Below are 27,775 nucleotides of genomic sequence, written 5' to 3'. Positions count from 1 at the left end.
CTCGTGGACAACTTCGTGCCTCACCTGTTCTCGCAGGTGGAGGTGAGGAAACACGGTACCGTCATCGACAGAATAGATTATCCAGGCATCACGTCGACGGCAGTGGGAACGTTGAAATTATCCAAAAACGGACGCGGCATACTACCAGGCGGGAGGGTTCGAAGCGGGGACGAAAATATCGACGAGAAGTCACACGGTGCTCTTTCCCATGCGTCTGCTGCCGGGATTCTTCTCGGACTACAAGGAGATCATGTGGAAGGGAGGATTGCGCGTCACGTTTCGAAGAGCGGCCAACGACAACGACGCACTGATGCGATACACCAACTTGAACGCCGACGGCACGCCGATAGCCAACACTTTACCCGAAGCAGCCAAGTGCGTCATCCGGAGCATGGAGTTGAGAATGCCGATCGTGGAATACGAGACGAACTACGCCCTCAAGTACAAAGCGGAGATCTTGAAAAATCCGCAGGTACCGATTCACTTTCACGGTTACCAGTGCGTGCAGAAGTTGGCGTCGGGAAGTCACATGGAATTCGACGTGACGATGCAGTTCAACAACATACAGTTCGACATGCCAGATTTCGTCGTAGTGCTCTTTCAGACCGGGCGCGATAAGAATCAGGAAAAAGATTCCAGCAAATTCGACGACTGCAAGATCAAGAACGTTTATCTCAAGAACGGTAGGAACGAAGTGTTCCCACGCGAAAATTACAACCTCGACATGACCAAAGATGATTATCTCAAACTTTACGAAGCTTACACGGCTTACAAGCGCGTGACCGAGGGAAGCGTGGACGTGTACTACACGCCCAGCGAATTCAAAACACGCAGGCCGATGTTCGTCATCAACACATCTAAGAGAAAGCAGGTGGTGGTCAACGATCGCACCAATATCAAGGTCGTCTGCGAATTCAACAGTCCGTTGCCCGAGGATACTCTATGCAGCATCATCCTGGTCGCAGAGAAGTCCTTCGTCCACGACGTGAAGAACGAGAGGGTCACGGAGCAGTTTTAAAAAACAAAATTCCTAAAAAAATTGCCACTTACTAAAAAAAAAAATCAACAAGGATATATAAAATATAATGTAAGTTAGTTCGGTGTGCAAATAAAAAAAAATGATAGGTCACTGAAGATCGTAAAAAAAAAAATCGTAAGATAGGTTAAGTTAAATCATGTAAGATCGTGATCGAGTAAGATGTTGGCAACACTGCGAGAAAATAAGGCTTGTGTCTTACAAGAGCAAACCATTAAGTCGAGCCCCACTTTCGGTTGGTGAACTCTCTCTCCATTTGGGTCTATTACAGTTCGGTGTGCAAATAAAAAGAATAAATGATAGGTTAAGTTATATCACTGAAGATCGTAAAAAAAATCGTAAGATAGGTTAAGTTATATCACGTAAGATCGTGATCGAGTGAGGTGTTGGCAACACTGCGAGAAAATAAGGCTTATGCCTTACAAGAAAAAACCATTAAGGCGATCCTCACCGAGCCTCACTTTCGGTTGGTGAACTCTCCATTTGGGTCTACTAAAAAAACAATTATTATTTTTGTTTGTTTGCTTGCATCACAATACAGGCACGCGCGCATATGTGTGTGTGCGACAAAAAAGGTCACGATATATAAACATGGCCCCGGACTTGGAAAAAAATTATGATAAGGTGCATTCATCCTTCAAAGATGAAAAAGTGAATTTACTCATCACGCTGTGTCAGCGCAATAAATGAGGCGCGGAACGTGGAGAGAAAGTGAGTTTTTTTTAAAGTTTTTTGATGCTGTTTTCATCGCTGTGAAACATCGTCAGCGCAATAAATGAGGCGCGGAACGTGGAGAGAAGGTGAGTTTTTTTTTGAGGTTTTGGTGAACCCCAAATGAGTAAAGTGAGTTTTTGATGTTTTGGTGCTGTTTTCTTCGCTGTGAAACATCGTCAGCGCAATAAATGAGGCGCGGAACGTGGAGAGAAAGTGAGTTTTTGAGGTATTTTTGAACCCCAATTAATGGCTGTCAACCGGCTTGATTACACTACTCTAAAGTAGGTCAAAGCATGTAGAGGCTCTCGTGTAGTTTAGCACGTAATAAAAAAAAAAAAGGATAGGTTAAGTTATATCACGTAAGATCGTGATATACCTACCAAGTGTGAGTGGGAAAAAAGGGAAATTTTACTAAAACATCGCTAAACGCTAAAACATCGACAAAAAATTGTCAAAATATGTCAAAAACTGATATTCAATTGATAAAAAAAAGAGGCTACAAATGCATACCTACCAAGTATGAGTGGGAAAAAAGGGAAATTTTACTAAAACATCGCTAAACGCAAAAACATCGACAAAAAATTGTCAAAATATGTCAAAAACTGATATTTGATTGGTAAAAAACAGAGGCTACAAATGCATACATACAAAGTATGACTTAGAAACAATACACTTACACTACTGGAGCATTTTACTTTTTAAAACTTTTAAATAATAATAATAAATATAATAAAATGATAGTTTATTAGTTATAATGATATCTATTACTGTTATTAATATTACATCATTACATTTTATGTCACGGACTCACCACCTCTAATAAAATTCATGACGACTTCCATGCATGCCAAACGTATGAGGTAACATTTTGTTACAGTAGGTTTAAAGTCTGCCGTCATGAAACACTGCAACTGATTTCTCTCATTCACAATACGCAACCGACCATTTGAAGTATCTAGCAGCTATGACAATTTCTGCTCAGTCTTAGCGTTATTGTGTTCACAAAATTAACGCTCCTCACCAAAATTTCTTAATTGGAGCATGAAACAAAATCAACACATTATTACTTTTTTTAATGTAGCTCTACGATGGCGAAGATATGTTGCATGGAAAGATGTTTCCATATTATTTCTCAGCAATAAACTTACTGTCAAGTGCAGATAAGCAGTTGCCTACATTACAATTTCAAAATGGAATCACAATGTAATCAAATATTTTTTTGTATTTCGCCTCTAGCAAAGTTGGTTGGATTATGTTATTGTAGATGGGTTTTCATTATACACACATTTATGTATATTTTCCCAACTGTTTTAACTATTTATAATAAAATATACACGCTAAATAATAGAAGTTGACATGCGGTTCACATGTTTCAGCTAGGTCCTCCCCAGTGTAGCAAAATCAAGGAGTTCCGACGTCTAGCCTCGATTAGCCTATTTGTGCACAAAGTGGATTTGAAACTCGGCTTGTCAACCCTCTCAGAATGACCAAGAGTCTCCTGGAACCGAACTCACTCTCCTGGTCTCCACGACAAATTTTGTTATCTCCCGGCATGACAAGATTGAGTGTTATTACATTTTCATTATTATCATTTTTCTTTTTTTCAATTGGTATTCACTAACAGAGTGAAGAGACTTGTTATTGCAAAGGAAACAAACTTCAAAATATTATTTCGAAGGTTCATAAAAAATAGTCGCTTATTTATCTGAGTGAGATGAGGGAGAGATAGAAAATTTAAACATATTGTTGCCCCAAAGCGTTTACACAATAGATGGAGAAAACAAAGAGAAAGGCATTGTCTCGAGACTTCCTTATTTCCCTGCACCCAATTTTGGTTCATTATTCAGATTTAGTTTGTTATGGTACAGTGTGGTTATCAGTGTTATGTTAAAATAAAGTATTACTACATTACAATTCAATAATGCATGCAATACTTATTTCAAGTCAGTTAAAAGTTAAGAGTCAGTTTGAAAGGGAATGTGCAGCCCTATAAGTGTATGACTGTAGAGTATATTAATTTTGATCTGTTTACTTACAAATTGTGGTTGCTCTGTTGCTTTGATAAAATTTTGTATTCCCAATAAAACAGATTGCAACTCACCAACTATATTGGCCTCAAAAATGCCCCACCAAAAATTTTCGGGGGGAGGAGAGTTTTTGTTACAACAAACAAGATGAGCAATTACTTTTAATTTCAACTATACTGTGCTAAGAATAATATCAAATACATACACAAATTAGTGTAGTTGTGAGTGTTCAATGCTTTTTCTCTCTCAAGAGATCATTAACAAATCTACATCAATACACACAATAAAAGTAAAAGAAGAATGCAAAACAATAGTAACTATTAAATCTAATTGATTTATATTAACATAATGAAAAACTTAATAAAAACTTACACATAATAAAGCCACTTCAACTATTTCATAATTTATTAACATCTTTAACCAATTAATAAAGGACGTAGTTTGCTACATTATAATGATATGATCCTCCCGAACCATATCAAAGATTCGGTCATATTTAATATTATTCTTAATTATTTTACTTTTTATATTCACTATTAAAACGTTATGAAAGAAGAGTAATTTAATAGTTGAACTAATAACCTAATTCTGTCATTCGAGAAGTTTAGAATTTGTTATTTGCAAGGTTCTTGAAAGCAAAATCTTTCATTGTTGACAATTAGTCAAAAATATGTGTTCTCAGTTTTAGAAAGCCATAAGAGCTATATTTCAGTTGGAGTTATTAATAATATAAGCCTTATGGACATTGGGAAGAAGTTTTTAAGAATGTGACAACTTTATAGTAGAGAATATTATAGAAACTTTAAGGATCATAACTGTTGTTTTAGACATAGAAAAATGAACCTTATGGAACATACTGTTTAATCTTTAGAATATTGCCATTATACACAAATTAGTTCTGCATATCACAGCTGTAGCTATGTTTATCTTTTGTGTCATGGGAGGCGCTCTGCTTGACATGCGAGGATATAAATACAGCTTCAGAACCTAATCCGGGGCATTTTTCATCACCGACTCCGATGGATTAACATCTTAAATACTCAGCTCCCTTTATGGGAGGGTTCAAGAACTCAGTCTTCGTTCCCAAATTAACTTAGAGACATAGTTATTCTGTCGTATGGTTAGGTTTCGCCCTGTGGACATGCTAACATGTCACCATACGAAAGAATAAGTTAATTTAAACTTTATTTTGAAGTTTTCTGAAATTTTAAATAAAATCTTCACAAAATAATGTTAAATTTCGACTCAGAACTTACTGTTATTCTGACGCATGGGTAGGTTCGCCCTGTGGACATGTTAACATGTCACCATGCATGAGAATAAGTTAATTTACGATTGCTCACAACTTTGTGATAATTCAGTTTGATTTCTTCGAAACATATATGTAATATATTTTCAATTTTTGCATAAAGCAACAGGACTTAATGTTATTCTGCCGTATGAGTAGGTTCGCCCTGTGGGCATGCTAACATGCCATCATACGGAAGAATAAGTTCAGATTATTTTGTCTCCATGATTATTATTTATTGATCAGGTTATTCATTATTGATATCTGGAATGGTTAGGTTTTGCCCTGTGAACATGCTAACATGTTACCATACCCGATATCAAGTCGATGTCTCTAATATTTTTCGAATTATAGCAGTTTGTATTTCTGCATATATCTTGAAGCCAGACCATAATGTCCAATTTATATTAAAATCGGAGTCAATACTTAAAACCTTCGCCAGTCACGTCAAAGTTATGCTTCATTATGTCAAGGGGCGTTCATAAAGTTCCAAGCAAGTGCCTGGACGTCTTTATATAACTGGTATGACAGCTTGATCCATATTATGTAAATAAACTGCAAAAGTCACGTAGATTTAATTATAAGAAGGAAATCTGTTCTATCCTTTATTTATGGAGATCTGTAACTAAGATGTAAATTTATAAAAGTTTTCTTCAGGAAAATAATTTCCCATAAAGAAGCCTACTGAAGATGCAGACCTTTCTTCGGAAACAGATGTTATTCATTTATAAAATCTCCCTTTTACATAGCCTGTCAAATGACTTAGTACATAACAGTTGAAGCTTCATATCCCACGTATTTGTACTACTATACCCGTACCTGAGAGGGGTCAGAGTATCCCATTAGCCCACTGAGTTTTAGCCGAGGTGAAGAAACAGATGACATAGGATATTGAAAGGTGATTGAAAGAAACAGGAAGGTAAAGATGAGGATGGGCACTTTGTCTTCGTAATTTTTTTTTTTTAATGTAATAGCTGCGATTGTATAGTTTTTCGAAGGCGATTTATGCTCGAGGACACTGACGACAGAGGGTGGCCTAAAGGTTCGAGAGAGAAACCGCCACAAAGCCTAGTTCAGTATGAGAGCAGCCTAAAGTGTCGCGATGGATGTTTCCGCTCACTTTCTTCGTCTCCTTCGAAGTTTAGAGCTGGAGATCGAGCGCAGGTCTCTCCCCAGCCATGCAGCTAAGCAATGATGATTTCAAAAGGATGGTATTTGTTTAATTTTGATTTTGAGCGTTTTCCCTCATCAGTTGTTATGTTTTCCTTCCTAATTTTACGTAACGCTATGCGTCGCTCTTCATAGTCATTCACCTGTTGATATGTGGTGATCACGACGGCGCGGGTCGGCTCGGCACCTTTCAATAATATCTGATATATTTAAAAGTAGCAAATGTATTTATTTTTGGATAATTAATAATATATTTTAAGTTAGTAATTTACTTTTACTTTAATAACATTATGAATATGTATAGCGTATAATTTATATGTATGTTTGTGGGGAGGGGGTTTGTAGATTAAGATCTTTCTCCCCCCCACCCAACAGTCTTATATGATTTCGCACCTTGCAATAGAAAGTCCACAAACAGGCAACAGCTAACATTCAGGGCATTAATCTTCCATAACATTTTAATCTAAAGCGTTCGAAAGCTGCAAAGGAATATCCCGGAATTTTATTTTTTGAAGTTGGCAAGGCTACTTGAGGGTCAAATTCCTGTTACAGCTTCCTTCCTCTTCTCTTAGCAAATACTTGTAATAATAACTGGATTGAGCAGTCATTAAAGATTCCTTTCTCAACATGAAACATTTTGATTTTCCTCATTACTCTTTGTGCTATACCAATGAACTTTCAAGGCATATAAGCTGACATGGCATTGAAATGTGTTTTTCAGAGGATTCAAACTCACGATCTAAAGCCTTCCTGCTCTTCAAATATACATGTGCATTTTGCAGTGTTGCCATTAAAAGTAACAATCACACAGGTGTTTATTTCGCTGTATACCTCCATCTATCTCTCCCCCTCCCTCCATTCAGCATGAGAAACTGGTAATGCAAATGTAGTTCGCCCGCTATTTCACAAGCGTCAGGTGGATGAAACCTTTCAACACAGACGTTACTTGGCTTATACCCAGTGAACATCGTCCTACCTGTCTGGAAATACAAATGGATCCCGCTGTACAGTGGTTTGGATCCCATTTTGAAGGTCCAGGAAAAAAATGTAGATCTGTTTAAGACATCAGGGAAGCCTGGGTGTTCTTTGTGAGTGTCCCTTCATCATCACTCATTCTCAGTGTCACGATTAGCTAAATGTGGCAGAAAAGTTTATGTATAGTAATGAAATGTAGATAACTTTTAATATTATGAATAGGGCCCGGGACTTTTAAGTCCTATGAAACTGTAAAATATGTATGTAATTGTCATTAAAATTGAAAAATATGCCATAAAATATTTAAAATATGTCAGAGAAATGAATAAATATTCCCAGTAAAGCCAAAAATATTGCTAACAGTATACTTTCGAATTTCGCAGTATCTTCCAGAAAAGATCAACTAGGGTGGGGGTGGGGTATTAAATGAAGTCAGAATCCCTTTAACCGAAGAATGTAGTGGAGAAAATACTGGAAATATTGTAAGGTTCAGTAGCGTAGCATCCTAATATGCCCATACGCCCGGCGTTCCCTAATTTAAAATTTTAAAAATGCGTAAATGCTGTAAATATAAAGTAAAACGTGACTAATTATATACATGTTTGAGCATAATGGCATTATAACAGCTATTTTTTGCGATCTGTCTACAACGCTCAACTAACAGCTCTCCTTGTAGCATTTCTCTAATGTCTTTGCTTGCCGGATGCCAGCTAGGTTTGGCGTACAGGACCATGCATTCCTGTAGGCAGAGAGAAGGAGGGAAAGCTTGTGGCTTGGATCTCAAGAGCACGGGCGATATGCTCTCGCCATACGCTGGCGTACGGAGCAGAGCACCTGATTGGTTCTAGGAGCCATGTGACCTTTCCTGCCTTCCGATTCAAGGTGCTGTACTTCCGATGCAGACGACAGAAGTATTCTACCCGGTTTTTCGTGCTCGTGCCTCTGCTCATGCTGTGTGATGCTACAATACGCAATATTGACTGACATATCTTTAATGACCACTGCATTGGGTAATTTATCGCAAGAACAGTGAAGTGCATTAAAAATTAAAAGAACAAAACAGTTTTTGTCAAACAAGTTGATAAAGTCCTCGTGGTAGAAGTTCAGCCTGTGGCTGCTCTACCACCTAACCCACAAAACTATTTATTTAAAAAATATATTTTTTCGTTAGTATCTAACTGCCTAATATTGTGCCAGTGGACATGTTTAGCATTCGTTTCAAAACTCTTAACATCGTATGATCTCTTGACAAAATTATTTTAAAATGTTTATCAGCATTCTCAAGATACAATAAACAGTGGCATCCACCCACCTTCGTGTCAGAGTGTTTTACACAGCACGCTAAGACGCCAGAGGTTTCCGGTTCGAATCCCGGCCTACGCATGTTCTTTGTGAGTGTCTCTTCATCAATATCATCACTCATATTCATATTTGCGATTAGCCAAAAGTGGTAGAAAGCGAAGTAAAATAAACCAAATCAATCAATAGTTGTATCATCCACAACAATGAAGTCTACTGTTGTTCTAGAATTACTTGCGTCATGCTGAAAGGTTTCCTTGATTATAAAATACTGTTTTGCTACACATGTGTTACGGTGTATGGTGTTACTGACTTGAGCAATCTAATTAAAAATGGTATAAAACACCAATGCTCCAAGCATTTATTGCACACTGAGGCATCTTATTTTCTAGATAAAACAAGCATGGATCATGTTTTATCGGAACCCGTCTGACTTAATGTAATAAACACAATGAGATTTTAAATAGACAATACATATGTCGGCTAATTCCATAAGTAAACTCTTAAGCAAGAAAAGAAGGCCTACCCTTCCTTCTAACTTGGCGTTCCCATCCAAAATGCTCATGCTACGCCACTGGTAAGGTTCACTTCAATTATGCTAAGTTCCATTTACTATTATGTCAGATTTACACCTTTGTGGAAACTATATTATAATTGGAAGCTCGCTATACACTGATACGTGCATTACTCAAAGAACAAGTGATCTTGAAACTCCCATACTCGATGAAACCTGTTTATTTGTTTATGGTGATTCTTGTGCTGCATAACAATGACGCATAACACTTTTCCTCAATAATGTTTACATGGCTATCAATTGTCAGTAGGATAAAAAAAGGGGGGTATTATTGTTCTGTACTAGATGGTAAGAAACACTGGCATCTGCTTTTAATTTCTTTGTCATTAATTTCCTTATATTGCCATTGATAACATAAACTATCCACTGCGCTAAAGGTACAAAGAATAAATTATATAAATAACCAATTATATGCAAGACAATTACAAAATTATACAGAAATATGTCTTATTTTGAGAAAATTGAAGAACTGTGTTGTAAAAATGCAAAATTGGTAATATATGTCAAAATATGCCTTATCAAGTTCGTCTTTTTCGGGTGATTTTCATTAGATACTTAAAGATGTCACCTCAGTATTTGATCTGATGCCAAGTAAAAAAAAAATGTTAAAACCTAAAGTTCCAGGCCATAATTATGAATTATATCTTTGAAAGTTTTGATTACACTTATTACAAAATATGATAGCAAGACATGTTTGGAACAATTGTATTGTCACATACACAATTGAAAAAATTAACTCAATACTCAGTGTTTCATTACACTATGATCTCAAACAGTACTTCCATATGGATAGCCAATGCATAACTACCAAAACTTTCATATTGTTTTTACATACAAACCTATTTCAGTTTCCAGTGGTGGCTCCTTTTCTATTCTTGAGTATTCCAAAACTCTCTCCACTGAAGTCATGTTGTTTTCCACCTCTGCTGATTGCCTTATTCCCCACTGGAGAACTCCAGTCAATGCAACGGACTGCGTGATGGCAAGGCCAACATTTCCTCCAAGAAAATCTGCAGAGAGAGAGAGAGAGAGAGAGAGAGTAACAAATATCTTTAAGGATCCTAGAAATTTTAAAATGTTAATACCTTCCTCCATAAATTTACAAAAAATTAGAAGTTACAACGGGTCCATGGTGTTCCAGTCAGTATAGTGTCAGACTGCTGTGCAGGAGACCGAGGTTGAATGGTGGAAATTTTTCTGAAATTGTCCCTGCATAAAGTGGTTGAGGTAAAATCAACCACTCCAACAACATTTCAACTGCTTTTCTAAATTGTGACACATCACAGTATTATGTAAATCCTCTAAATAGATATTTATCCCCTTCATAAGTTGGAAGATATTTTTGTTACGTAATTCATGATATGTGCGACTTACTCACTTTATATATATTAATTCGTATTTTCAATAAATTAAAAATACAAAACTTTGTTACTTACGTCAAATGAGTATCTCTTTTATGCAACGATGTTTCGGAAACAACTGTTTCCTTCTTCAGGTTCTTTTCTCGGCTATCCGAAATATACCATAGCCTCGTCAAATATTTGATACATAATGTGCGACTTACTCACTTTATATACAGTATATTAATTTGTAAATATTTGATGAGGCTATGCTATATTTTGGATAGACGAGAAAATAACCTGAAGAAGGAAAAGAGATGTTTCTGAAACGTCGTTGCATTTCACGTAAGTAACAAAGTTTTGTATTTTTAATTTATTGAAAATACGAATTAATATAATTTTTGATACAGGTTGTATTGTTGTACAGTCTCAGCCATTATAATGAAACTTTTCTTGCACATTTTACAGTGGCTTTCATTTTTTTTTAAATTTGTTGTGCAAAAGTACAGGAAACTGTTATTTTATTGGGAGCAGATAAGCTTATTACAGGAAACTGTAAACTTATAACATGAGAATTGTAAGGGTACCACTGTTTTCTTTTTTACTTAAAACATTATGGTTCTTACATTCTAGTTAGAAGTGACACATACCTCTATTAATAACCAAGAAACTGAGAGTCACAAATGCAGTGTAGATTACACAAACACAATCCAACCAGACTCCAAATGCTCTACTCGTTGCAAGGTACATATACCAGGCTGATGAGTGGAGGTTCTGAAAGTATAAGAAATTTGTTATTAGTGCAAGGACTTTCATTCAGCACTCAAATTCAAGTAACAGATTCATTAGTTAAAAATCTCATGCTAATGCACATGTGGATCTGGAGGACAAGGAGACCATTAGCTCTCCCAGGCGTACAGATGATTAATGATATTATCAGGGATTTGGGTGTTTTATTTATATGTATAGCAACTCAGTTACTTTTTGGTGCAAGTTACTATAACTGAAATTCTTTTACTTTTAAAAAGTAACTTTCCGAACACTGGGACTTTATTGGAACACTTATTGTTCATTAGTTTATAAAGGGTGTCCCAATAAAAGCGACGGATTTAATATGCTGAATAGAACACTTTTTTAAAGAAGAATGACAAATATTTTTACATCATTACAACGGGTAAATGCTCCAATTTTTGGATGCCAAGTTTGATTTACGCAACATGTTGTAACAATACCTTTATCAGTGATTGTTGCAACTTAGTTGACGTGGAGGGTTTTACAAAGGAACATTGAGTTTTGATAGTGAAAACTCATTACAAGAATGGCGAGTGTTATGCAGAGACTGTAAGGAAGCTTTGTGTAATCCTTAGACGTGAATGTGCACCTAGTGAAAGTAAGTTCACAAGTTGATCAAGAAATTTGAGGAAACAGGTTCGACAGCAGACATTAAAACACCTTGCTCTCAATCTAGCCGGTCTGTTGAGAACATCGTTATTATGCGTGACAGTGTTTTTGCGAGTCAAAAAAAAATCTTTCATTCTTAAATCAGAACATTTACTCGTTGTAATGATGTAAAAATATTTGCCATTTTGTAAAGATACAGTATTTTCTTAAGCATATTAAATCCGTCGCTCTTATTGGGACACCCTTTATATTATGAGGGGCGTTCGAAACAAACTGGGACATTTGAGTTTATTTAATAAAAAGAACAAATTTCAAGGAGAGGAAACTGAATTTATTTTTAGACAAACACCCCTGCTACATTTATGCACTTATCCCAGGATTTAACTAATGCCTTGAAAGTTTCATCATAGAAAGAATTGTCAGCACGCCTGAACCATCCAAGGACAGCCTGCTTCATGACCGGGACACTGATGTACATACGGCCATCTTTGAAACTTTTACACCATTGAAATATCTTACTGCGGCTGAGAGTCTCATCACTAGGGCTAGGATTTTTTATGTCCTAAATTTTATGACCAAACATTTTACAAAATATGCACTATAATTTGGAAAATATGCCCTTATAACATCAATATCTAAATGCTGAGATATTTTCACGTATGTACTATTTTTAGTTCACGTTATGGGCCCTGAGTTGCAATGCACAATGAATACTTTCTGTAAATTTTCAAATAAAAAATTAAAAAAAAATTGCTGCAGTCCAAAAACAAACAAAAAAACACTCGAGTACACATGGGAGTAAGAACGAATCCACTTCGATAATGACTGTATATTTCTTGAAAATGCAAAAATATGCTGAATATGACCGAAAATCCATCAAAATATGCTCTATCATGCAGAAATGGTCAAATATGCCCTTAAAAGGCACCTTAATTTAATTAGTTTCTTCATAATATGAATTTCTATATGTTTAGGGAACACATCACCTTACCCAAAAAAATATGCTAAGTCATGATAATCCTAGACCTATTCATCACCATACTGAGCTTGAAGTCTTCTGTAGATTTCTGCAGATTTTATGCCTTCGTTCACAAGAAACTTCATCACCACATGCTGTGCCATTCACGCACTAACATTGTTGTCTGTCTTCTTGATTAACTGTCTCTGGACTGGTCCGTGACATGTGCACTGCCTATCAGTAATAGGACACACTAGCCACTTAGTACTGCATCTAGTATCACCACACAAGCATACATTATTATACCTGTAAAATTAAAAGTCTCTGTTTGACTTGAATGCCCCTCGTAGTTTGTTCACATGTTTGAAATTGTGGTGAGAAGCTCTGGCATCTATTAACTTGGGATGTTGATAGGAAGACAGAAAAAGAGATCAAACATATGTCCTTGAACAGAAGATGATCCATTATGAGAACCATGGCTCCTCTATAAATCCTTTCTATAGAAGTATCAATAAATGTTAAGCATTGCTTTATTCAACTTTATCCAATTTACCTGATGACTGTCAAATTCCTTGCTGAGCATCTGTTGAGCTCCAAATGCTCTTATTGTTGTAAGTCCTTGGATGGATGCATTCAAGTGGGTGAACACTGGGCTCCGTGCTGGAATAGAATTGAGATGCACACTGCACAATGAACAGCTTAAATATGCATATGCACATGATGGATATCATGTGAACATCACTGTTAATTAACCCATTACCTGCAGTCCAATTACAATGTGTCCCATAAGTCTGGAACCATAGAAGAACAAAACCAGTTAATGCTAAGAACTTATTATTGTAAAACACAGTTAAAGAATGTGTTGAAAGTCCACACGAGCAAAATAACTTGGATTCCTCCTTAGTCAATGCGATGGTTTACCCGTAACAGAAAAAAGGGTAATGTGAACAATACCTATGGTTCCAGACTTATAGGACACCTGGTGTCTCTTTAAGTGGTCCTTCGTTGTGGAGCATCTATATATAGACTGTATTTCAAAATTAATGTTTGTTGTATTGCAAATATTGCGAAAAGTCATTTTTATAGACATTACTTTTTCGTGCTTTTATTAATCTACTTGGGAAAATAATCCATTGTTAATGCTTTGTAGGTTCCTGATTTTTCTTTATTATTATTATTATTATTATTATTATTTTTTGTAATGAGTGTTTTCCTGCATTTTACAATTTGGCGCAAAGTCTATATATAGATTGCTTTCCTTAGCTTCATTATGTGGCAAGTCTTTATAAATATATATATATATTTGGTCTAGGAATTAATTCGTGCGCCTGGACAAGAGATGGTGTAACGAGTGTATCGTCCCACAGTTCCGTGTATCCACACATGCGTTGAAAACTCCTGTCAGTGCACATCGTTCGTAGTATAGGGCAGTTGATTGACGCGTCAACAACAGCATTTTGTAGTCAACTGAACATAGCACAGTTCGTGCCAGATAAAGTGTTTTTGCAGGGTGTTCTGCTTCATTACTTTAACATGCAGAAAAGTGCTACCGAAAGTCATCGTATTTTGGTGGAAGTGTATGGTGACCATGCACTAGCTGAGCGAACATGTCAGAAGTGGTTTGCACGGTTTAGAAGTGGTGATTTCGGCCTGGAAGACCAAGAGCGACCTGGACAGCCAAAAAAATTTGAAGACGAAGAATTAAGAGCATTGCTCGATCAGGATTCGTGTCAAACGCAGGAAGAACTTGCAGAAGCATTAGGCGTTGATCAAACAACAGTTTCCAAATGCCTCAAAGCCATGGGAATGATTCAAAAGATGTCACATTGGGTTCCACATGAATTGAAAGACAGAGACGTTGAAAGACGAAAAACTATTTGCGAGTTGCTGCTTCAAAGACAGAAAAGAAAGGGGTTTTTGCATCGCATTGTACTGGCGATGAGAAGTGGATCCATTACAAGAACCCAAAACGAAAAAAGGCCTGGGTGAAACCAGGTGAACCAGGTCCATCACAACCGAAATGAGATATTCCGTGTGCAAAGGTTATGCTGTGCATATGGTGGGATTTGAAAGGTATGGTGTACTATGAGCTGCTGCAACCGGGTGAAACTATTAATGGAGAACGTTATCGATGACAATTAATGTGTTTGAAGCAAGCTCTGGCCAGGAAATGACCAGAATGGGAGAACAGACATGATAAACTTATTTTTCAACATGATAATGCTCGCCCACATGTCGCAAAACCAGTCAAAACCTATTTAGAAAATGTCGGATAGGAAGTTTTACCCCACCCACCGTATTCAGCAGACGTTGCTCCTTCGGACAACTACTTGTTTGATTGGACAGCGGTTCACTTCTTCAGAAGATATCAAGAAATGGGTCTCTGACTGGATCGCTTCAAAGGATGAGGACTTCTTTTGCCACGGAATCCGTAACTTGCCTGACAGATGGGCGAAAGTGGTGGCTCGCGATGGACAATATTTTTCTTAAGGTATTTATGTATTTTGTGTTTGAACTACAGCTTCAATGTGTGCGTAACAACCACACAAATTAATTCCTAGACCAAATATATTTCATTATTTATGATGAAATTAATTTGCGGTTGCATCTATATAAAGATAATTCATTTTTGGAAGCACTTTCCTTCAACATCGCCTCAGGGAAGGGGTTAAATTGATTAGTAAATAGTGTATTTTAAAATCTCTCTCTCTCTCTCTCTCTCTCTCTCTCTCTCTCTCTGTGTGTGTGTGTGTGTGTGAGAGAGAGAGAGAGAGAGAGAGAGAGAGAGATGGATAGATTATTGCAATACAAAGTTCGTATATTTATTTCGGTGGATAGCACATCACACTGCGATTCCAAGGGTCCCGGGTTTGAATCCCGCTCGGGCTTGGTTGTTTGTGAACGTCGTCCATTCATCAATTTCATCATTTCATAACTCATCCCCATCTTCACAAATTAGCCAAGAGGCACAAAACACGAAGTAAAATAAACTAAATCAATCAATCCATCAATCAATAATATATTTATTTTGCCTTGTATTCAAGGAGTCCCGGGTTCGATTCCCGGTGGAGGCGCATAGTGGTTCGGATCCCACTTTAAGCTGTAGGTCCAGTCCCGGTTAGCCTTATTGTGCATAAAGTGGACTTAATACACCAACTCAATCAATCAATATATTTATTAATACATATAATCACAGAAATCATTTCTGTTAGCTTTTTTGGTAATGCATAGTTTACTATATTGAGTTTAATGAAGATCATATACTTACTTATTCCGTCAAGTCTTTTTATACTTCTAGAAGTTGGAACATAAAACATCCGCAGGAACCAGAATACAATACAAAACAGTATAGCTGGGATAATTAACCAGTAATTAGCTATAATTATTACTACTAATGTCCCAACTGTCAGCAGCACTACCTACAAGAAAGACATTGATATCATAAATTACACTTATTGAAAAACATATTGATAGATTGCAAATCAAAGAACAGTTATCTTTAAAATAAAGATGGGGTAGAGGTTGCAAGCCAATGGAATTGTCATGAAGAGATTCTTGATATGTCTTGGCAATAGATACCATTTATGAAAACAGTATGGGCTCAGTAACATTTAATATGCAATTGATTTGCCTCACAATATTTTGAGTATAAGAGCATGATTTCAGACTGAATCGACAAGCAATAGGTGACAAGCGGAATGTGACAGATGATAAGCAACAAGTGACAGTGGTCCTCCTCGATGGTAAAGTGGTAACTTTGTCACCTTGTAATCAAGGGATCCCTGGTTTAATACCCGGTGGAATCACATGGCACCAGTGGCATAGCAAGTGGTGGGTGAAGTGTGCAACTGCCCGGGGCCTCACACCTAAACGGCCCTCACGTCCCATGGAGTTGTTATGAAAAATGTAATATTTAGAAGCCAGAAATAAATATGGAAAAGGATAATTTTTTAAAACATTGTTTTTTTCTGGTTTTAAATTCTAGTTAAACATTATAAGTTTAATGAATATGTCAAATAAAGGGCGTAACATACAGGCAGGCTAAGTCTAAGGTGACCCGAAAAAAGTAAAAATTATCGTCATATTTCTCATATGATACATTTACACAAAAATTCACGATACGTTGCTTGGACATTTTTTTTTTTACCCATTTAATATTTTCTTGAATAAGAAACACTTCGTCTTGTATTTTCTTCTTTCTCTTGAACTTGCACTCCCGATTTTAATAATTTAACAATAAAGCACCTCAAACTGCCAGGAAGCAATTGTGAGGCATTTAAATGCTTGTGTTTTTCCTTCCTTCCTACAGCAGACTCGTGCCCAGTATTTTTGAGGGGGGAGGGGCAGATCCAAAAATGTGAAACAAAGGGAAGATCCGAAATGCTGTTTGATTCATTGCGTTAGGTTATTTTACATTGATTTTCTGACACTTTTAGCTAATCACGATGATATGATGAAATTGATAAAGAAACACTCACATAGAACATCCATGCCCAGCCCAGGAATCAAACCAGGTACCCATGGCACCATAGCATGCTGTGCTAACCACTACGGTGGTCAACGAAATGCTGTTGGGGATATTAGATGAGATCACCTATGTACCTATGTTATGTTGGTATTGCAGCTAGTGCTAAGTGAAATATTTGCCCTATAAGACTACTAGTTTAAGGCTCTATGGAGGAAGTACTTTTTTCCATGACTGTACACCCAACAACAAAAGTAATATGTCCATTACAATTTTCGTTCAGTCGTTTTCTACACTGTGGTGATAATGAGTTGATATAAAAAGGTCACTAAGCAGATGTCAAGATCAGCTTTGCATCAACATAATTCCATTCCTTAGAACAACACAAGATGTTGAGTAACAACAAAATGAAAATAGTGATGCACAATTTGCCTCTTTGCTATTGGCTGTACAATTGTAGAGTTACTGTTATGGACGAAAGTAATGGGAAACAATCAACCCACTGAGAGACCCCAGATCCAACAATCAGCAAGACAGTCGCTTTGTCACATGGCAGAAGTATTTGAATTTTACTGTGTTTTGTAAATTAACATTGTTTTAATTTTTAATTTTCTTATTCCAGTAATATTGAACAGCCATGATATTTCTATGGTTAGAAAATCATATATTTTTAAATTAAATGATACGTATTAGCAATAGTTATTACTATGAGGAACATGTCTAAATGTGAGTAAACAATTTTTTTTCTTCACAAAACTGCACTTCGGAAATTGTTGGGAAATTATTAAATAACATTTTCGACAGGAATTTATTATTATTATTTTTCAAATATGATAATCTGCTGACAAATCCCTGAAGATTTTGTGTCGATTCATATTGAGAGTTCAAATTTAAAGATCAGATAGATGGGCCTCGCATTCTAACCTTGCCCAGGGCCTTGCAATATGTTGCTATGCCACTGCATGGCACAGTGGTTTGGATCTCACTTTTAATTGTAGGTCGAGTCCCGATTAGCCTTTCTGTACACAAAGTGGACTTAAAACATCAAATTAAAGAAGTGACAGTGGGGGTGCACACCAAAGTGACAAGGGACAAGTGACACAGGCCCCTTCAATCTATAAGCAAGAATTCACCACACATACGTGAACAACAAACCGAGGTGATATGATGCATGTCATTAATAAAGGGCTAGGGAGGTTGCATCCAAGTGACATATGTCACTTCTCACTGTCATGTGTTGCTTGTCATTTCAGTCTAAAAGCTCCTTTGAAATTTACAGTTCATTTTCAATTAGAGTAATTTCCTTAGTCTAAATTATCCTGTGAAGTATGAAAAAAGCACAGAACATGGATTAAGTGACACACTGTATGGTAAAAAAATATACAGTGGAACCCCAATTTTACGTTCCTCGATTTTACATTTTCCCACATTATACATTGCATCTTGATGGTCCCAACGTAGCAAATTGTTAAGACATTTTCCCACATTTTAATTTTTTTCAGCTTGGTCCCCTGAAAAACATAAAAACAGGTTCCACTGTATATGTACTTCTGTAAAAAGATAATATTCCATGCCATTCACATAGATTACAGGAGATAAAAATTTTGAATATGTCTGTTATGATGGAAATTAGCATTTTGTACAAAAAGTGCAATGTTTCAAACAAAAATTTGGTTCTTGATTCACCATAATAATACTGAAATATCATTATATACACAACAATTTTGAAGTTGGATTCAGTGAATTTTTCTACTGAGATTTTTATTTTTAATTTACAACAAATATAATTGTCTCCTAATTGGACAATTATTATTATTATTATTATTTACCTGAATGCTGTCTAGAAGAACTTGAGGTAGATATTCGTCCACAGAACCCATATCTTTAGAAAATCTATTTAAAATTCGACCTAGAGAGAATATTAAAAGAGCATTAATACAGTTTGAGTATGTAGGATCTCAGTCAGACTTCTAGTGTGATCTGTTTGAGCATTGGAATAGCTATTACAATTTATAATATTTCATTGAAAGTCAATGAAAGTTATGGTTTGAGAAGAGTCAAACCTCCATTCCAATAATGTGAGCATACACATACACACACAAATTTCTGGATGCAAACAGACTCACTTATACACTGTACCTGAAAATGTTATATTTCTTCCTTCAATTTAACTTTGATTGTAACATCTCTCTCTCCTTTATCTGTGGCACTGTGGCAGCCGTGGCATCAGGGGTCCCGGGTTTGAATCACAGCTGGGGCATGGATGTCCTTTGTGATTGTCCCTTCGTAATTTCATGTAATCATCACTCATTCTCATCTTCATCATTAGCCAAAAGTGGCAGAAGAGCAAAATAAAGTAAACCAAATCAATCAATCTTTATAATTAATTATTTCAACATTTATTTTTCTACTGTTTTACACACTTTAGTTTTGAAATAATTTATTGTTCCTTATATATGATGAAAACTACATGTCTATGAATAACATTTAACTTTTCAGGGGTTAATTTAATTGATCTTATGGGAATAAATTATTAAGTACTTATACGTACCCGATGGGTTTGTGTCAAAGAATCTCAGAGAAGCTCTCATGATAGTGTTGAACATCCTGTCATGGAGTACTTTAGATGCTCTGATGCAGATGAAGGAAAAATACAGAGATCTTGTAAGTATAGAGACCACTGTTGTTAGTACCAGTGCCACATAAATATACATGGAAACATCTCCATTCAGTGTTGTGAAACTTCCACCTGTTGTGTTACATACCGTCGTGTAGGTTGTTGAATATATTTGTCCCATATCTCTACAAGTTAATTGTAACTCTTGCTGATTTGCCCTGGAGAAAATATGCATTTATTAATTTTACATTATGGATAAGATGTTAACTAGCACGTCCACTGTCATCGTGAACAACAGCATGACTGACGGTGTATAGCGGCATGCAGGAGCACTCGTGTGACCACAGCACCACCAGCCATTGGCTGCGGTCCCCGAATCGGATGTCGCAACTGGCAGCATCTGCTTTATTGAATTCAGTACATACATGAGAACAATAAAAAGTACAAAACTTGTACACAATATGAGCAACATAGAGTAATGCAGGGTCATGGCACACACCCTGCACTTTAAGTGAAGAATTACAGCCATATTATCAGAAAACAAAAACACAGGTTAATCATGTAAAATTAAAAGGGCTGCAAGGGCAGCCAAAGACTCCATGAAAAAGATGGGAAAGGCATATGGACACGCATACACAAAAAGTTATCAGAATCTTACTAATCTTTGTGTTTGTGTGTGTGTACCGTAGTACTGTACTGTACTGTTCTATTCTATTTATCCAGTGAAAATAAAAATTCTTACCTGTTGGTGAATACCAGGGGAGGACAAAAAGTATACTGTGCTCACCTTTTAGCAGAAAGTGATGCTCCCACCATTCAGTTAGTACTTATGAACAGTATTTGCAAACAGAAATATTTTGACACACTTACCAATATGACATCCAATAATCTGTGGCACTGTGGCACGTTTGTGTAAAAATGAAAAGGAAAGCTGCTAGGAATATGTAGAAGAAATTCCCTCCAGCTTTTATGTATCCTTTATATACCATGGAATCTATTGAGCCTTTTTCTTGGTGCTCTGCTACTCCTGTTGGTTTGTCTTCTTGTTTAACTTCTGTAATGAGCTTGTACAGCACAAAAAAGTAACAATAGAATGAAATTAACAATACCTCTTCTAGTGTAATCAATTTCGTAAATTATAAGGTTGTTTTATTTTACACAATATGTTTCCGAAACTACAGCATTTGCATTCTCATATTTCATAACAGTTAATTTAAATCATCTATGGAAAGTTGAATGAACAGTAGACAAGAACATGTGTGTATACACGACGGTCACTATTTTTTTCCCCCGCGAAAATGCGAGACTGGTATGATAATTCAATATATACAAGTGGAAAGGGTATGATACTATGAAATGTTTGAACAGTGGAGATCATGTGTACTTGGTGTAGGATGGGGAAGCAAGCAAACATCCATAAATAACAGCATCATGCTACATGTGTTATTAGTCAGAAAGCATTAGCACTACAGGAACAGAAGAGGCACAAACTACAATGGCGCATTATTCCCTGTGGCATTCTTTGATATTCGAATGCTGTTCACCATGGGTCACATCCATTTTGCACAGCGATTGACTCAACACTGTCCTGTGTGCAATAGCCATTCATCACACTGCCATCTAGTGATGTGTCCAAATGCTACAGGTGGTCACCCACTTTAGAACCTCACTTCACTTCAAAGAAAGTTCCGAAAGATCAGTTTTCCCTCTAACAACCATATGTCAAATCCATTTGGAGTCCAGTAAATCGTCCCCTCAAACGTTTCCCACCAATATCATCCATCCAAGAAATGATAGCTCTTGTCAAGTCCAAGGTGGAGTAAATGAGATGTTGCCATTCAGTTTCTGTAGAGATTTCTCAACGTGAGGTTGTGGTTGCATTATCTTTGATAGGTTGTGTTATTGTGTTGTGCTTTGTTTTTATACAATATAAAGACCTTGGGAGTATAACGTCACGATGAATGAATGGATGCAGGCAAAAGTGAAAACAGCACTTTTCCAATGAACAGCTTCCTCTTGGGTTGTGTCAAAAGTACTGACACTGCATTGAAGACTGGTGTTATACCACCCTTTAACTTTGATAAAAAATAAATAAACCCAACCCTGGAATTTAATAAATAAGAACATTAAGCCAGCCCACATGCAGAATTGAAAAAAAGAGTGACATATGCTCATTTGTTTGCTTAGTGATTATATGCCTTTACCTCAGGGTTGTCCTTGAGGCTGGATGTGAGCCCCAGAGATGCTCTATATGCAGACATTGTTAGAAAAATTCTGTTTAAAAAATTTCCACCTGAACATATTGATTCTTATGTGAGAGTGTGGACTACATCCTTGCAAAATACGCAGGCCTTGGAAAAGTATCAACTGGTATCTATGACTAGATCTCAGCTGATATCAATACATTGGCGATGGTATTTGCTCAGCCCTACTCAAACCATAAGGCATGGTTAATAACGATACACAAAAATTAAATAGTCACAGACCCTGCATCAATATCAGTGGTCATTAGAAGTGTTAATCTCCCACATAGGCCAGTAGTTAGCACTCTCACCTTTTGTGCAAGAGGCCTCAAGTTCGATTCCTGGTGAACAAGTTCCTGAGAGGATGGTGACAGTGGCCACCAAAATTAATAGAGCATCATGAAAACCAGTTTCACTAATAAGTGAGTACTTAATTTCAGCATGTTAATTTGACACCCAATCTTTCATTCCCTTAAACACGAATTGATAGTTATTTTATTTTAAACTTTACAAATCCTTTTTATTTTATTGATTAATTAATCATCTAAAAATTACTTGAGACCATAGATTCTACTATCTCATTCTATATCTGTTTATAACTCTAAATTCCATAGTTGAGTCCCAAGCCTTGCCAAGCAGCTTTTCTTTGGTTTTCGTGTTATCAGCCCATTGCATCCCATCACCGCTATTATCTGGTTTTGAAGACTGGACACCTATTACTACTTCCAATACAAATGGATGTGGCAGAATATTATTATTATTATTATTATTATTATTATTTTTTGCAGCATCTCTTTTCTGCCACTTTTGGCTATTGTAACAGTGAGGATGAGTGATGAAATTGAAGAGACACTCACAAAGAACGCCCATGTGCAGGCTGGGATTTGAACCTGGGACCCCTGGTGATGTAGCGATCTGTGCTAACCCCACCACCAGTCAGCAGAATATTCAGTTATTGGTGAATATTGATTGATAAAGGCTTTAAAAATAAAATATAAAAATACATTTGAATTTAATAGTGAACACTAGAGTAATGGAAACTTACTTGTCCAAGGCCTAAATATGCCAACCAGGACTTGACATCAGAGAGTACTTTGGTTACGACCATGTTATAGAGAATATTCAGCAGAGTAGCAAATCTTGCCTTGAACGAAATGAAGAAAAGCATATGTAAATTACAAACATGCACATACACTCACTGATAAGCATATGGAAACTTTAGTTTCTACATAGTGATCCAAATTCTATACAACACAAAATTTGATCATAATTTGAGGACTATAAGAGATATTGCATGTGATTTTTGTATTGTGAAGCCTCATCCATAGAGATACATTTTACTTACTTACTTACTTACTTACTCTCTATCATTCTTAAACCTGAAGGTTTATGGCTGCCATTTGTCCCTATCCTAGGCAAGATCAATCCAATCTTTTGCACCCTTACTGTTTTCCTTTAAGTCAATTTCAAAGTTATCCCTCCATCTTTATCTTGGCCTTCCAAGAGGTCTCTTACCATCAGGTTTTCCAACAAGAAATTTACTTTTATAGATACTTTATTCATTCGGGTGTTGGGATGTGATGATCCCATTGCCCAGTGGCTTGTTCAGTGCAGTTAGTCAACCAACAGAGTGAAATGGCCAAAATTTTGCTCTCTTGGGATTCATAGAGCTGCCCTGTCATGGCTCTATGAGCTTCCCACAGTGGGCATTGGTGGGGTAGGGTTGGTGGACTGCTATGAGCCACTCCCAACTAGATCCGAGGGATACACTGAACAACAAGTGGTGTGATCCTTCATTCATATTGGGGATTAGGAGTGGAACTGACAACTCTCCACTGAGTAGTGTCAAGAATCAGCAACATGAGGTCATGGATGTTCCCAAAGTAAAATATTAGGGAGTTATAATAGTCCCCCATTCGGACTCTAGGCAGGGACTACTTTTGGAGATCCCTAGACTAAGAACAGGATGTACAGTAGGAATAAGAGATACATTTTAAGACTAACTTGTTAAATTGTTATGTAGAAATTGTGGATCAAGAAGAGATCCAGTGTGGATCGTTTCACTACTTACTATACCAACCACTGATCTACAAGGACAATATCTAGCCTCACAACAATTTCCCCAGCTTGGATCCAAGTTACAAGTAGGGTTTTTGTTCGATTTCCTCCCCTCAAAATCTGCAGTGTCATTTTAATGCATTAGGCTCACCATTGTGCGAAATTACTAAATACCTTTGCTTTGGGTATTTTCCTTCATTGCACACTAAAGATAAAATATTAATTAAATAATATCATGCAATCTGAAAACATTTATGTAGAAATTTTACCCTAAAAATGCAGGCTTGACCAGAACCCGAATCCAGTTGTCTGTCATACCATTCCATTTCTTGCCCAAAGTGCCCCTGATTTCGTCTGATCTTTTGCTATTGAGACAGTTGGTAGAGCAATGCCATGGTGTGCCAGAGACCTGAATATACATACTCTGGCACACCTTGTGCATGACACAAGATTTCAAGTTGCAGTTTGCAATGTAATAGGAATATTTTAGCACAGAACTTGGATAGATCAATTTCACTCTAAACCCAGATATTAAAGCATTGATATACAAGTTTTCATATTTTCTGTGTATTTCAATAATGGCTATTTCTGCAAAAATTATGGCAGTAGAAATGTCAATATTTGAACATGAAGAATTAATTACCTGTACAGAAAATGGCATAAGACATGTAGAACATTCCAGTGTTTCGTGCTTTATTGTTTCTTCTTCTTTCTCTTCATATTGAGTAAGAAGTTGTGCAAAATCCAGTCCACTTTGAAGCAGGTCATTGTAATCGCCCTGAGCCTGAATAGATCCCTGTAGAGTACAAAACATATATTGTTGAGATTGAGATGTTAAAAAATAATACTACAGTGCAACTTCTCAATAAAGAATGTCAAAAGGAATTGTACAAATGTTATTGAGAAGTGTATACTATTCAGAAACAAACTTACAATATTACAAAACTGAATTTGTGCAAGAAAATGTTTTACTTATTGCAAGCTGACAGGGTCGGCAGAAAGGGAGCAAACCGTGCCACTGCCCAGAGCGGCAAATTTCCAAGGCGGCAAAATTTGAAGTGAAGAAAAAAATAAGCCTATTAAAAACTTGAAAGTTATAATATTATATTATATTATATAACTTGGAAGTTAATATATGCCAACCCAATGTTTTGAAATAACATATCAGTAGTCTCACTTTAAAACCACTGAGTGCCACAAGGTGGGAAAGCAGATTCGATGCCTTAACTCCGTTGAGATATCAAGTGGGAGAGGTCTATGATACGCTCCTTCAAATAAGTGGTGACAATAAAACTGTCCAAATGGTGTCACATGAGGCTCAGTATATTGCAAACCAGTTGTGTGGCTTTACATTCCTTTGCTCACTAGTTATCTGGTATGACTTTTTACTCCACGTTATGTAATGAGAAAATGTCTTCAAAGCATTAATCTATGATGTGTTAGATGCTGTTATATTAAGTTAGGTTAGGTTATTATTATTAGATGATTTCTTACAACAAACATATCAGTGCTTAAAAAAAGCAGAAGTGATGAAAAATGTCGAAGTTTCTTAGATGCCACTGGCAGCCTGACAGGGCTTTCCTCCCTCCACTCGTGGAGGCATTGGGGGGCGGTGACCTGCGAGTCCTGGTTGATGAGAAAGAATTGGCATCGAATTTAGATATATAGATGATCCAAAGATAGGCGACACTGTACACAGGGCCGAAATCGAAAGAAGAAACAATTTCAGTCTGATGAAACTGTTGAAGATCCACAAAACGGAACAAAGTTGATTTTTATTACCAGGTCCTAGACGATTATTTTAGCTCTAAGAGAAAGATTAAACATCGTAGTGAATTTTCAATTTATTTTATCATATTAGTAAGCATAAAGACATGCCATCTGATATTTTGTTTGAAAAGTGTAGAAAACTTGCCGGAATGTTAACACATGAAGGCTACTGAATTAAAAGATGAACTAAAAGTGCTTTCAGCTATAATAAAACAATTACACCAAAGGAGACCTTAAACTGATGAAGGGTCATGATATTTTACCTAATGTGAGTATACAACTTTGAATTTATTAACTTTGTCGATAACCGTGGCAAGTGGTGAACAAAGTTCTTTTGGAAATTAACGCTAATAAAAATATTATATTCGGTCAATCATGTCTGAAATATGCTTCTTTCCATTTTGTGCAAGATAGCATTGTACGAAAAAAAAATACATACAAAGGTAAAGGGAAAGTTTCCTGTGTATATAGCACCATGTCATGAAGTCACATTTAGGGGATGTAGGGCTAGGGCCACACACATTCTTGATCTCGGCCATTTTGAAGGTGATGTGATCAGTACCAGTCTCCGGCCACCTTTACCTCCCAGGGTTGTTCCCAGGTGCCCATTAATTTGAGCCAGAGCCCAGAGTCGCTTTATGCGGCGACAACACAGGAAAGAATTCAGACCTTAGATCACCCACGTGGGAGATCTGGGAATATTACATGAAATTGTTTTAAAAATCCAATCATATATCACGGACCTACAACGGTAAACATATGAAGTCAAGCCTTCATTTCTTTCCGAATACTTGTTACATTTAAGATACGTTTAATAGAGAGAGAGAGAGAGAGAGTTTTCATAAAATAGAATAATAATAATAATAATAATACACTATCTAGCAAAAAGTAATTGGGCACGTATGATGGTGGTTAATTTAGTATCTAATTTGATTCGTGTGGCCTTCATGTTGTTCCGTGAGCAAGATAACCACTTGTGAAAGAGATGCAGAGCTATCAAACTTTGATAATGGCATAATTGTGGGCTTGCACCTCAGTGGGCTGTCTAGCAGAGCCATAGCCGCAAAGTTAAACAGGCCCAAATCAACAATAGCATTTGTGCTTCGTAAGTGGAAGGTGCATGGCATTGTGACAATGGTGAACGTTCCAGGCGACCGAAAAACTGACTAACAGAGATCGGAGAACCCTAAAACGTGAAATTGTCAAAAACTACACACAGCGATGGCTACCATCAGACAGGAGTTTACGGCAGCAACAGGGGCGTTAGTTTCCATTGGAATATTGCGAACAGAGGCCCACCAACTCGGATATTCTCGAAGTGCAGCGGCACTTAAGCCACATATCACCAAGGTGAATAAAGCTCAGCATCTCAAGTGGTATTTGGACCGTCGCAACTGGCCACTGGAGCAGTGGAAAGCGGTTCTGTGGAGTGATGAGTCGAGATTCACATTGTTTAGGTCTGATGGACGTGTATGGGTGTGGCGGCTACCTGGGGAACAGCTTCTATAGTGGAACCACGAGCAAAACAACCTGCGCAGACCCGCGACTCCTGTGCACCATACCCCCGCGAGTTAGGGAGGGGGAGGGTGGACCATGCTTTCTTATGGCCGGAGGTGGAGGGAAGAAGGGAAAGCTGCACAGGGACTTTTCGTCCCAAGGTCTTTTTCCTTGTGGTCGATCTATACCAGAGTGTATAGTGCCTACCAGGAAATTTGGTGGTGGTGGAGTAATGGTGTGGGGTTGTTTCTCGTACTACGGTGTCGGACCACTGGTGGTTGTTCGTGGCACAATGAACTCACAGGCATACTGTACAATACTAGACAATGATATGCTCCCAACC

The 27,775-nt window shown here is 37.0% G+C and overlaps 1 protein-coding gene across 2 annotated transcripts in view; it reads right to left on the bottom strand.

Moving 5' to 3' along the window:
- The window catches only part of LOC145993920 (ATP-binding cassette subfamily C member 4-like), a 64,525-nt gene that overhangs the window by 24,411 nt on the left and 12,339 nt on the right, over positions 1–27,775 (bottom strand). For both annotated transcript variants that reach the window (XM_083129845.1, XM_083129846.1), the window contains 9 exons: positions 24,809–24,961; positions 23,153–23,251; positions 20,735–20,928; positions 19,799–20,082; positions 19,077–19,156; positions 16,051–16,201; positions 13,336–13,442; positions 11,074–11,197; positions 9,923–10,093 (listed from right to left, as the gene is read on the bottom strand). In XM_083129845.1, coding sequence (XP_082985971.1) covers positions 9,923–10,093; positions 11,074–11,197; positions 13,336–13,442; positions 16,051–16,201; positions 19,077–19,156; positions 19,799–20,082; positions 20,735–20,928; positions 23,153–23,251; positions 24,809–24,961 — 1,363 coding nt within the window. The remainder of the gene's footprint in view (positions 1–9,922; positions 10,094–11,073; positions 11,198–13,335; positions 13,443–16,050; positions 16,202–19,076; positions 19,157–19,798; positions 20,083–20,734; positions 20,929–23,152; positions 23,252–24,808; positions 24,962–27,775) is intronic.

Source organism: Lepisma saccharinum, chromosome 10 (assembly GCF_977018435.1).
Source record: "Lepisma saccharinum chromosome 10, izLepSacc3.1, whole genome shotgun sequence".
NCBI classification, from domain to species: domain Eukaryota; kingdom Metazoa; phylum Arthropoda; class Insecta; order Zygentoma; family Lepismatidae; genus Lepisma; species Lepisma saccharinum.
This window is presented reverse-complemented; position numbering and strand designations above follow the sequence as displayed.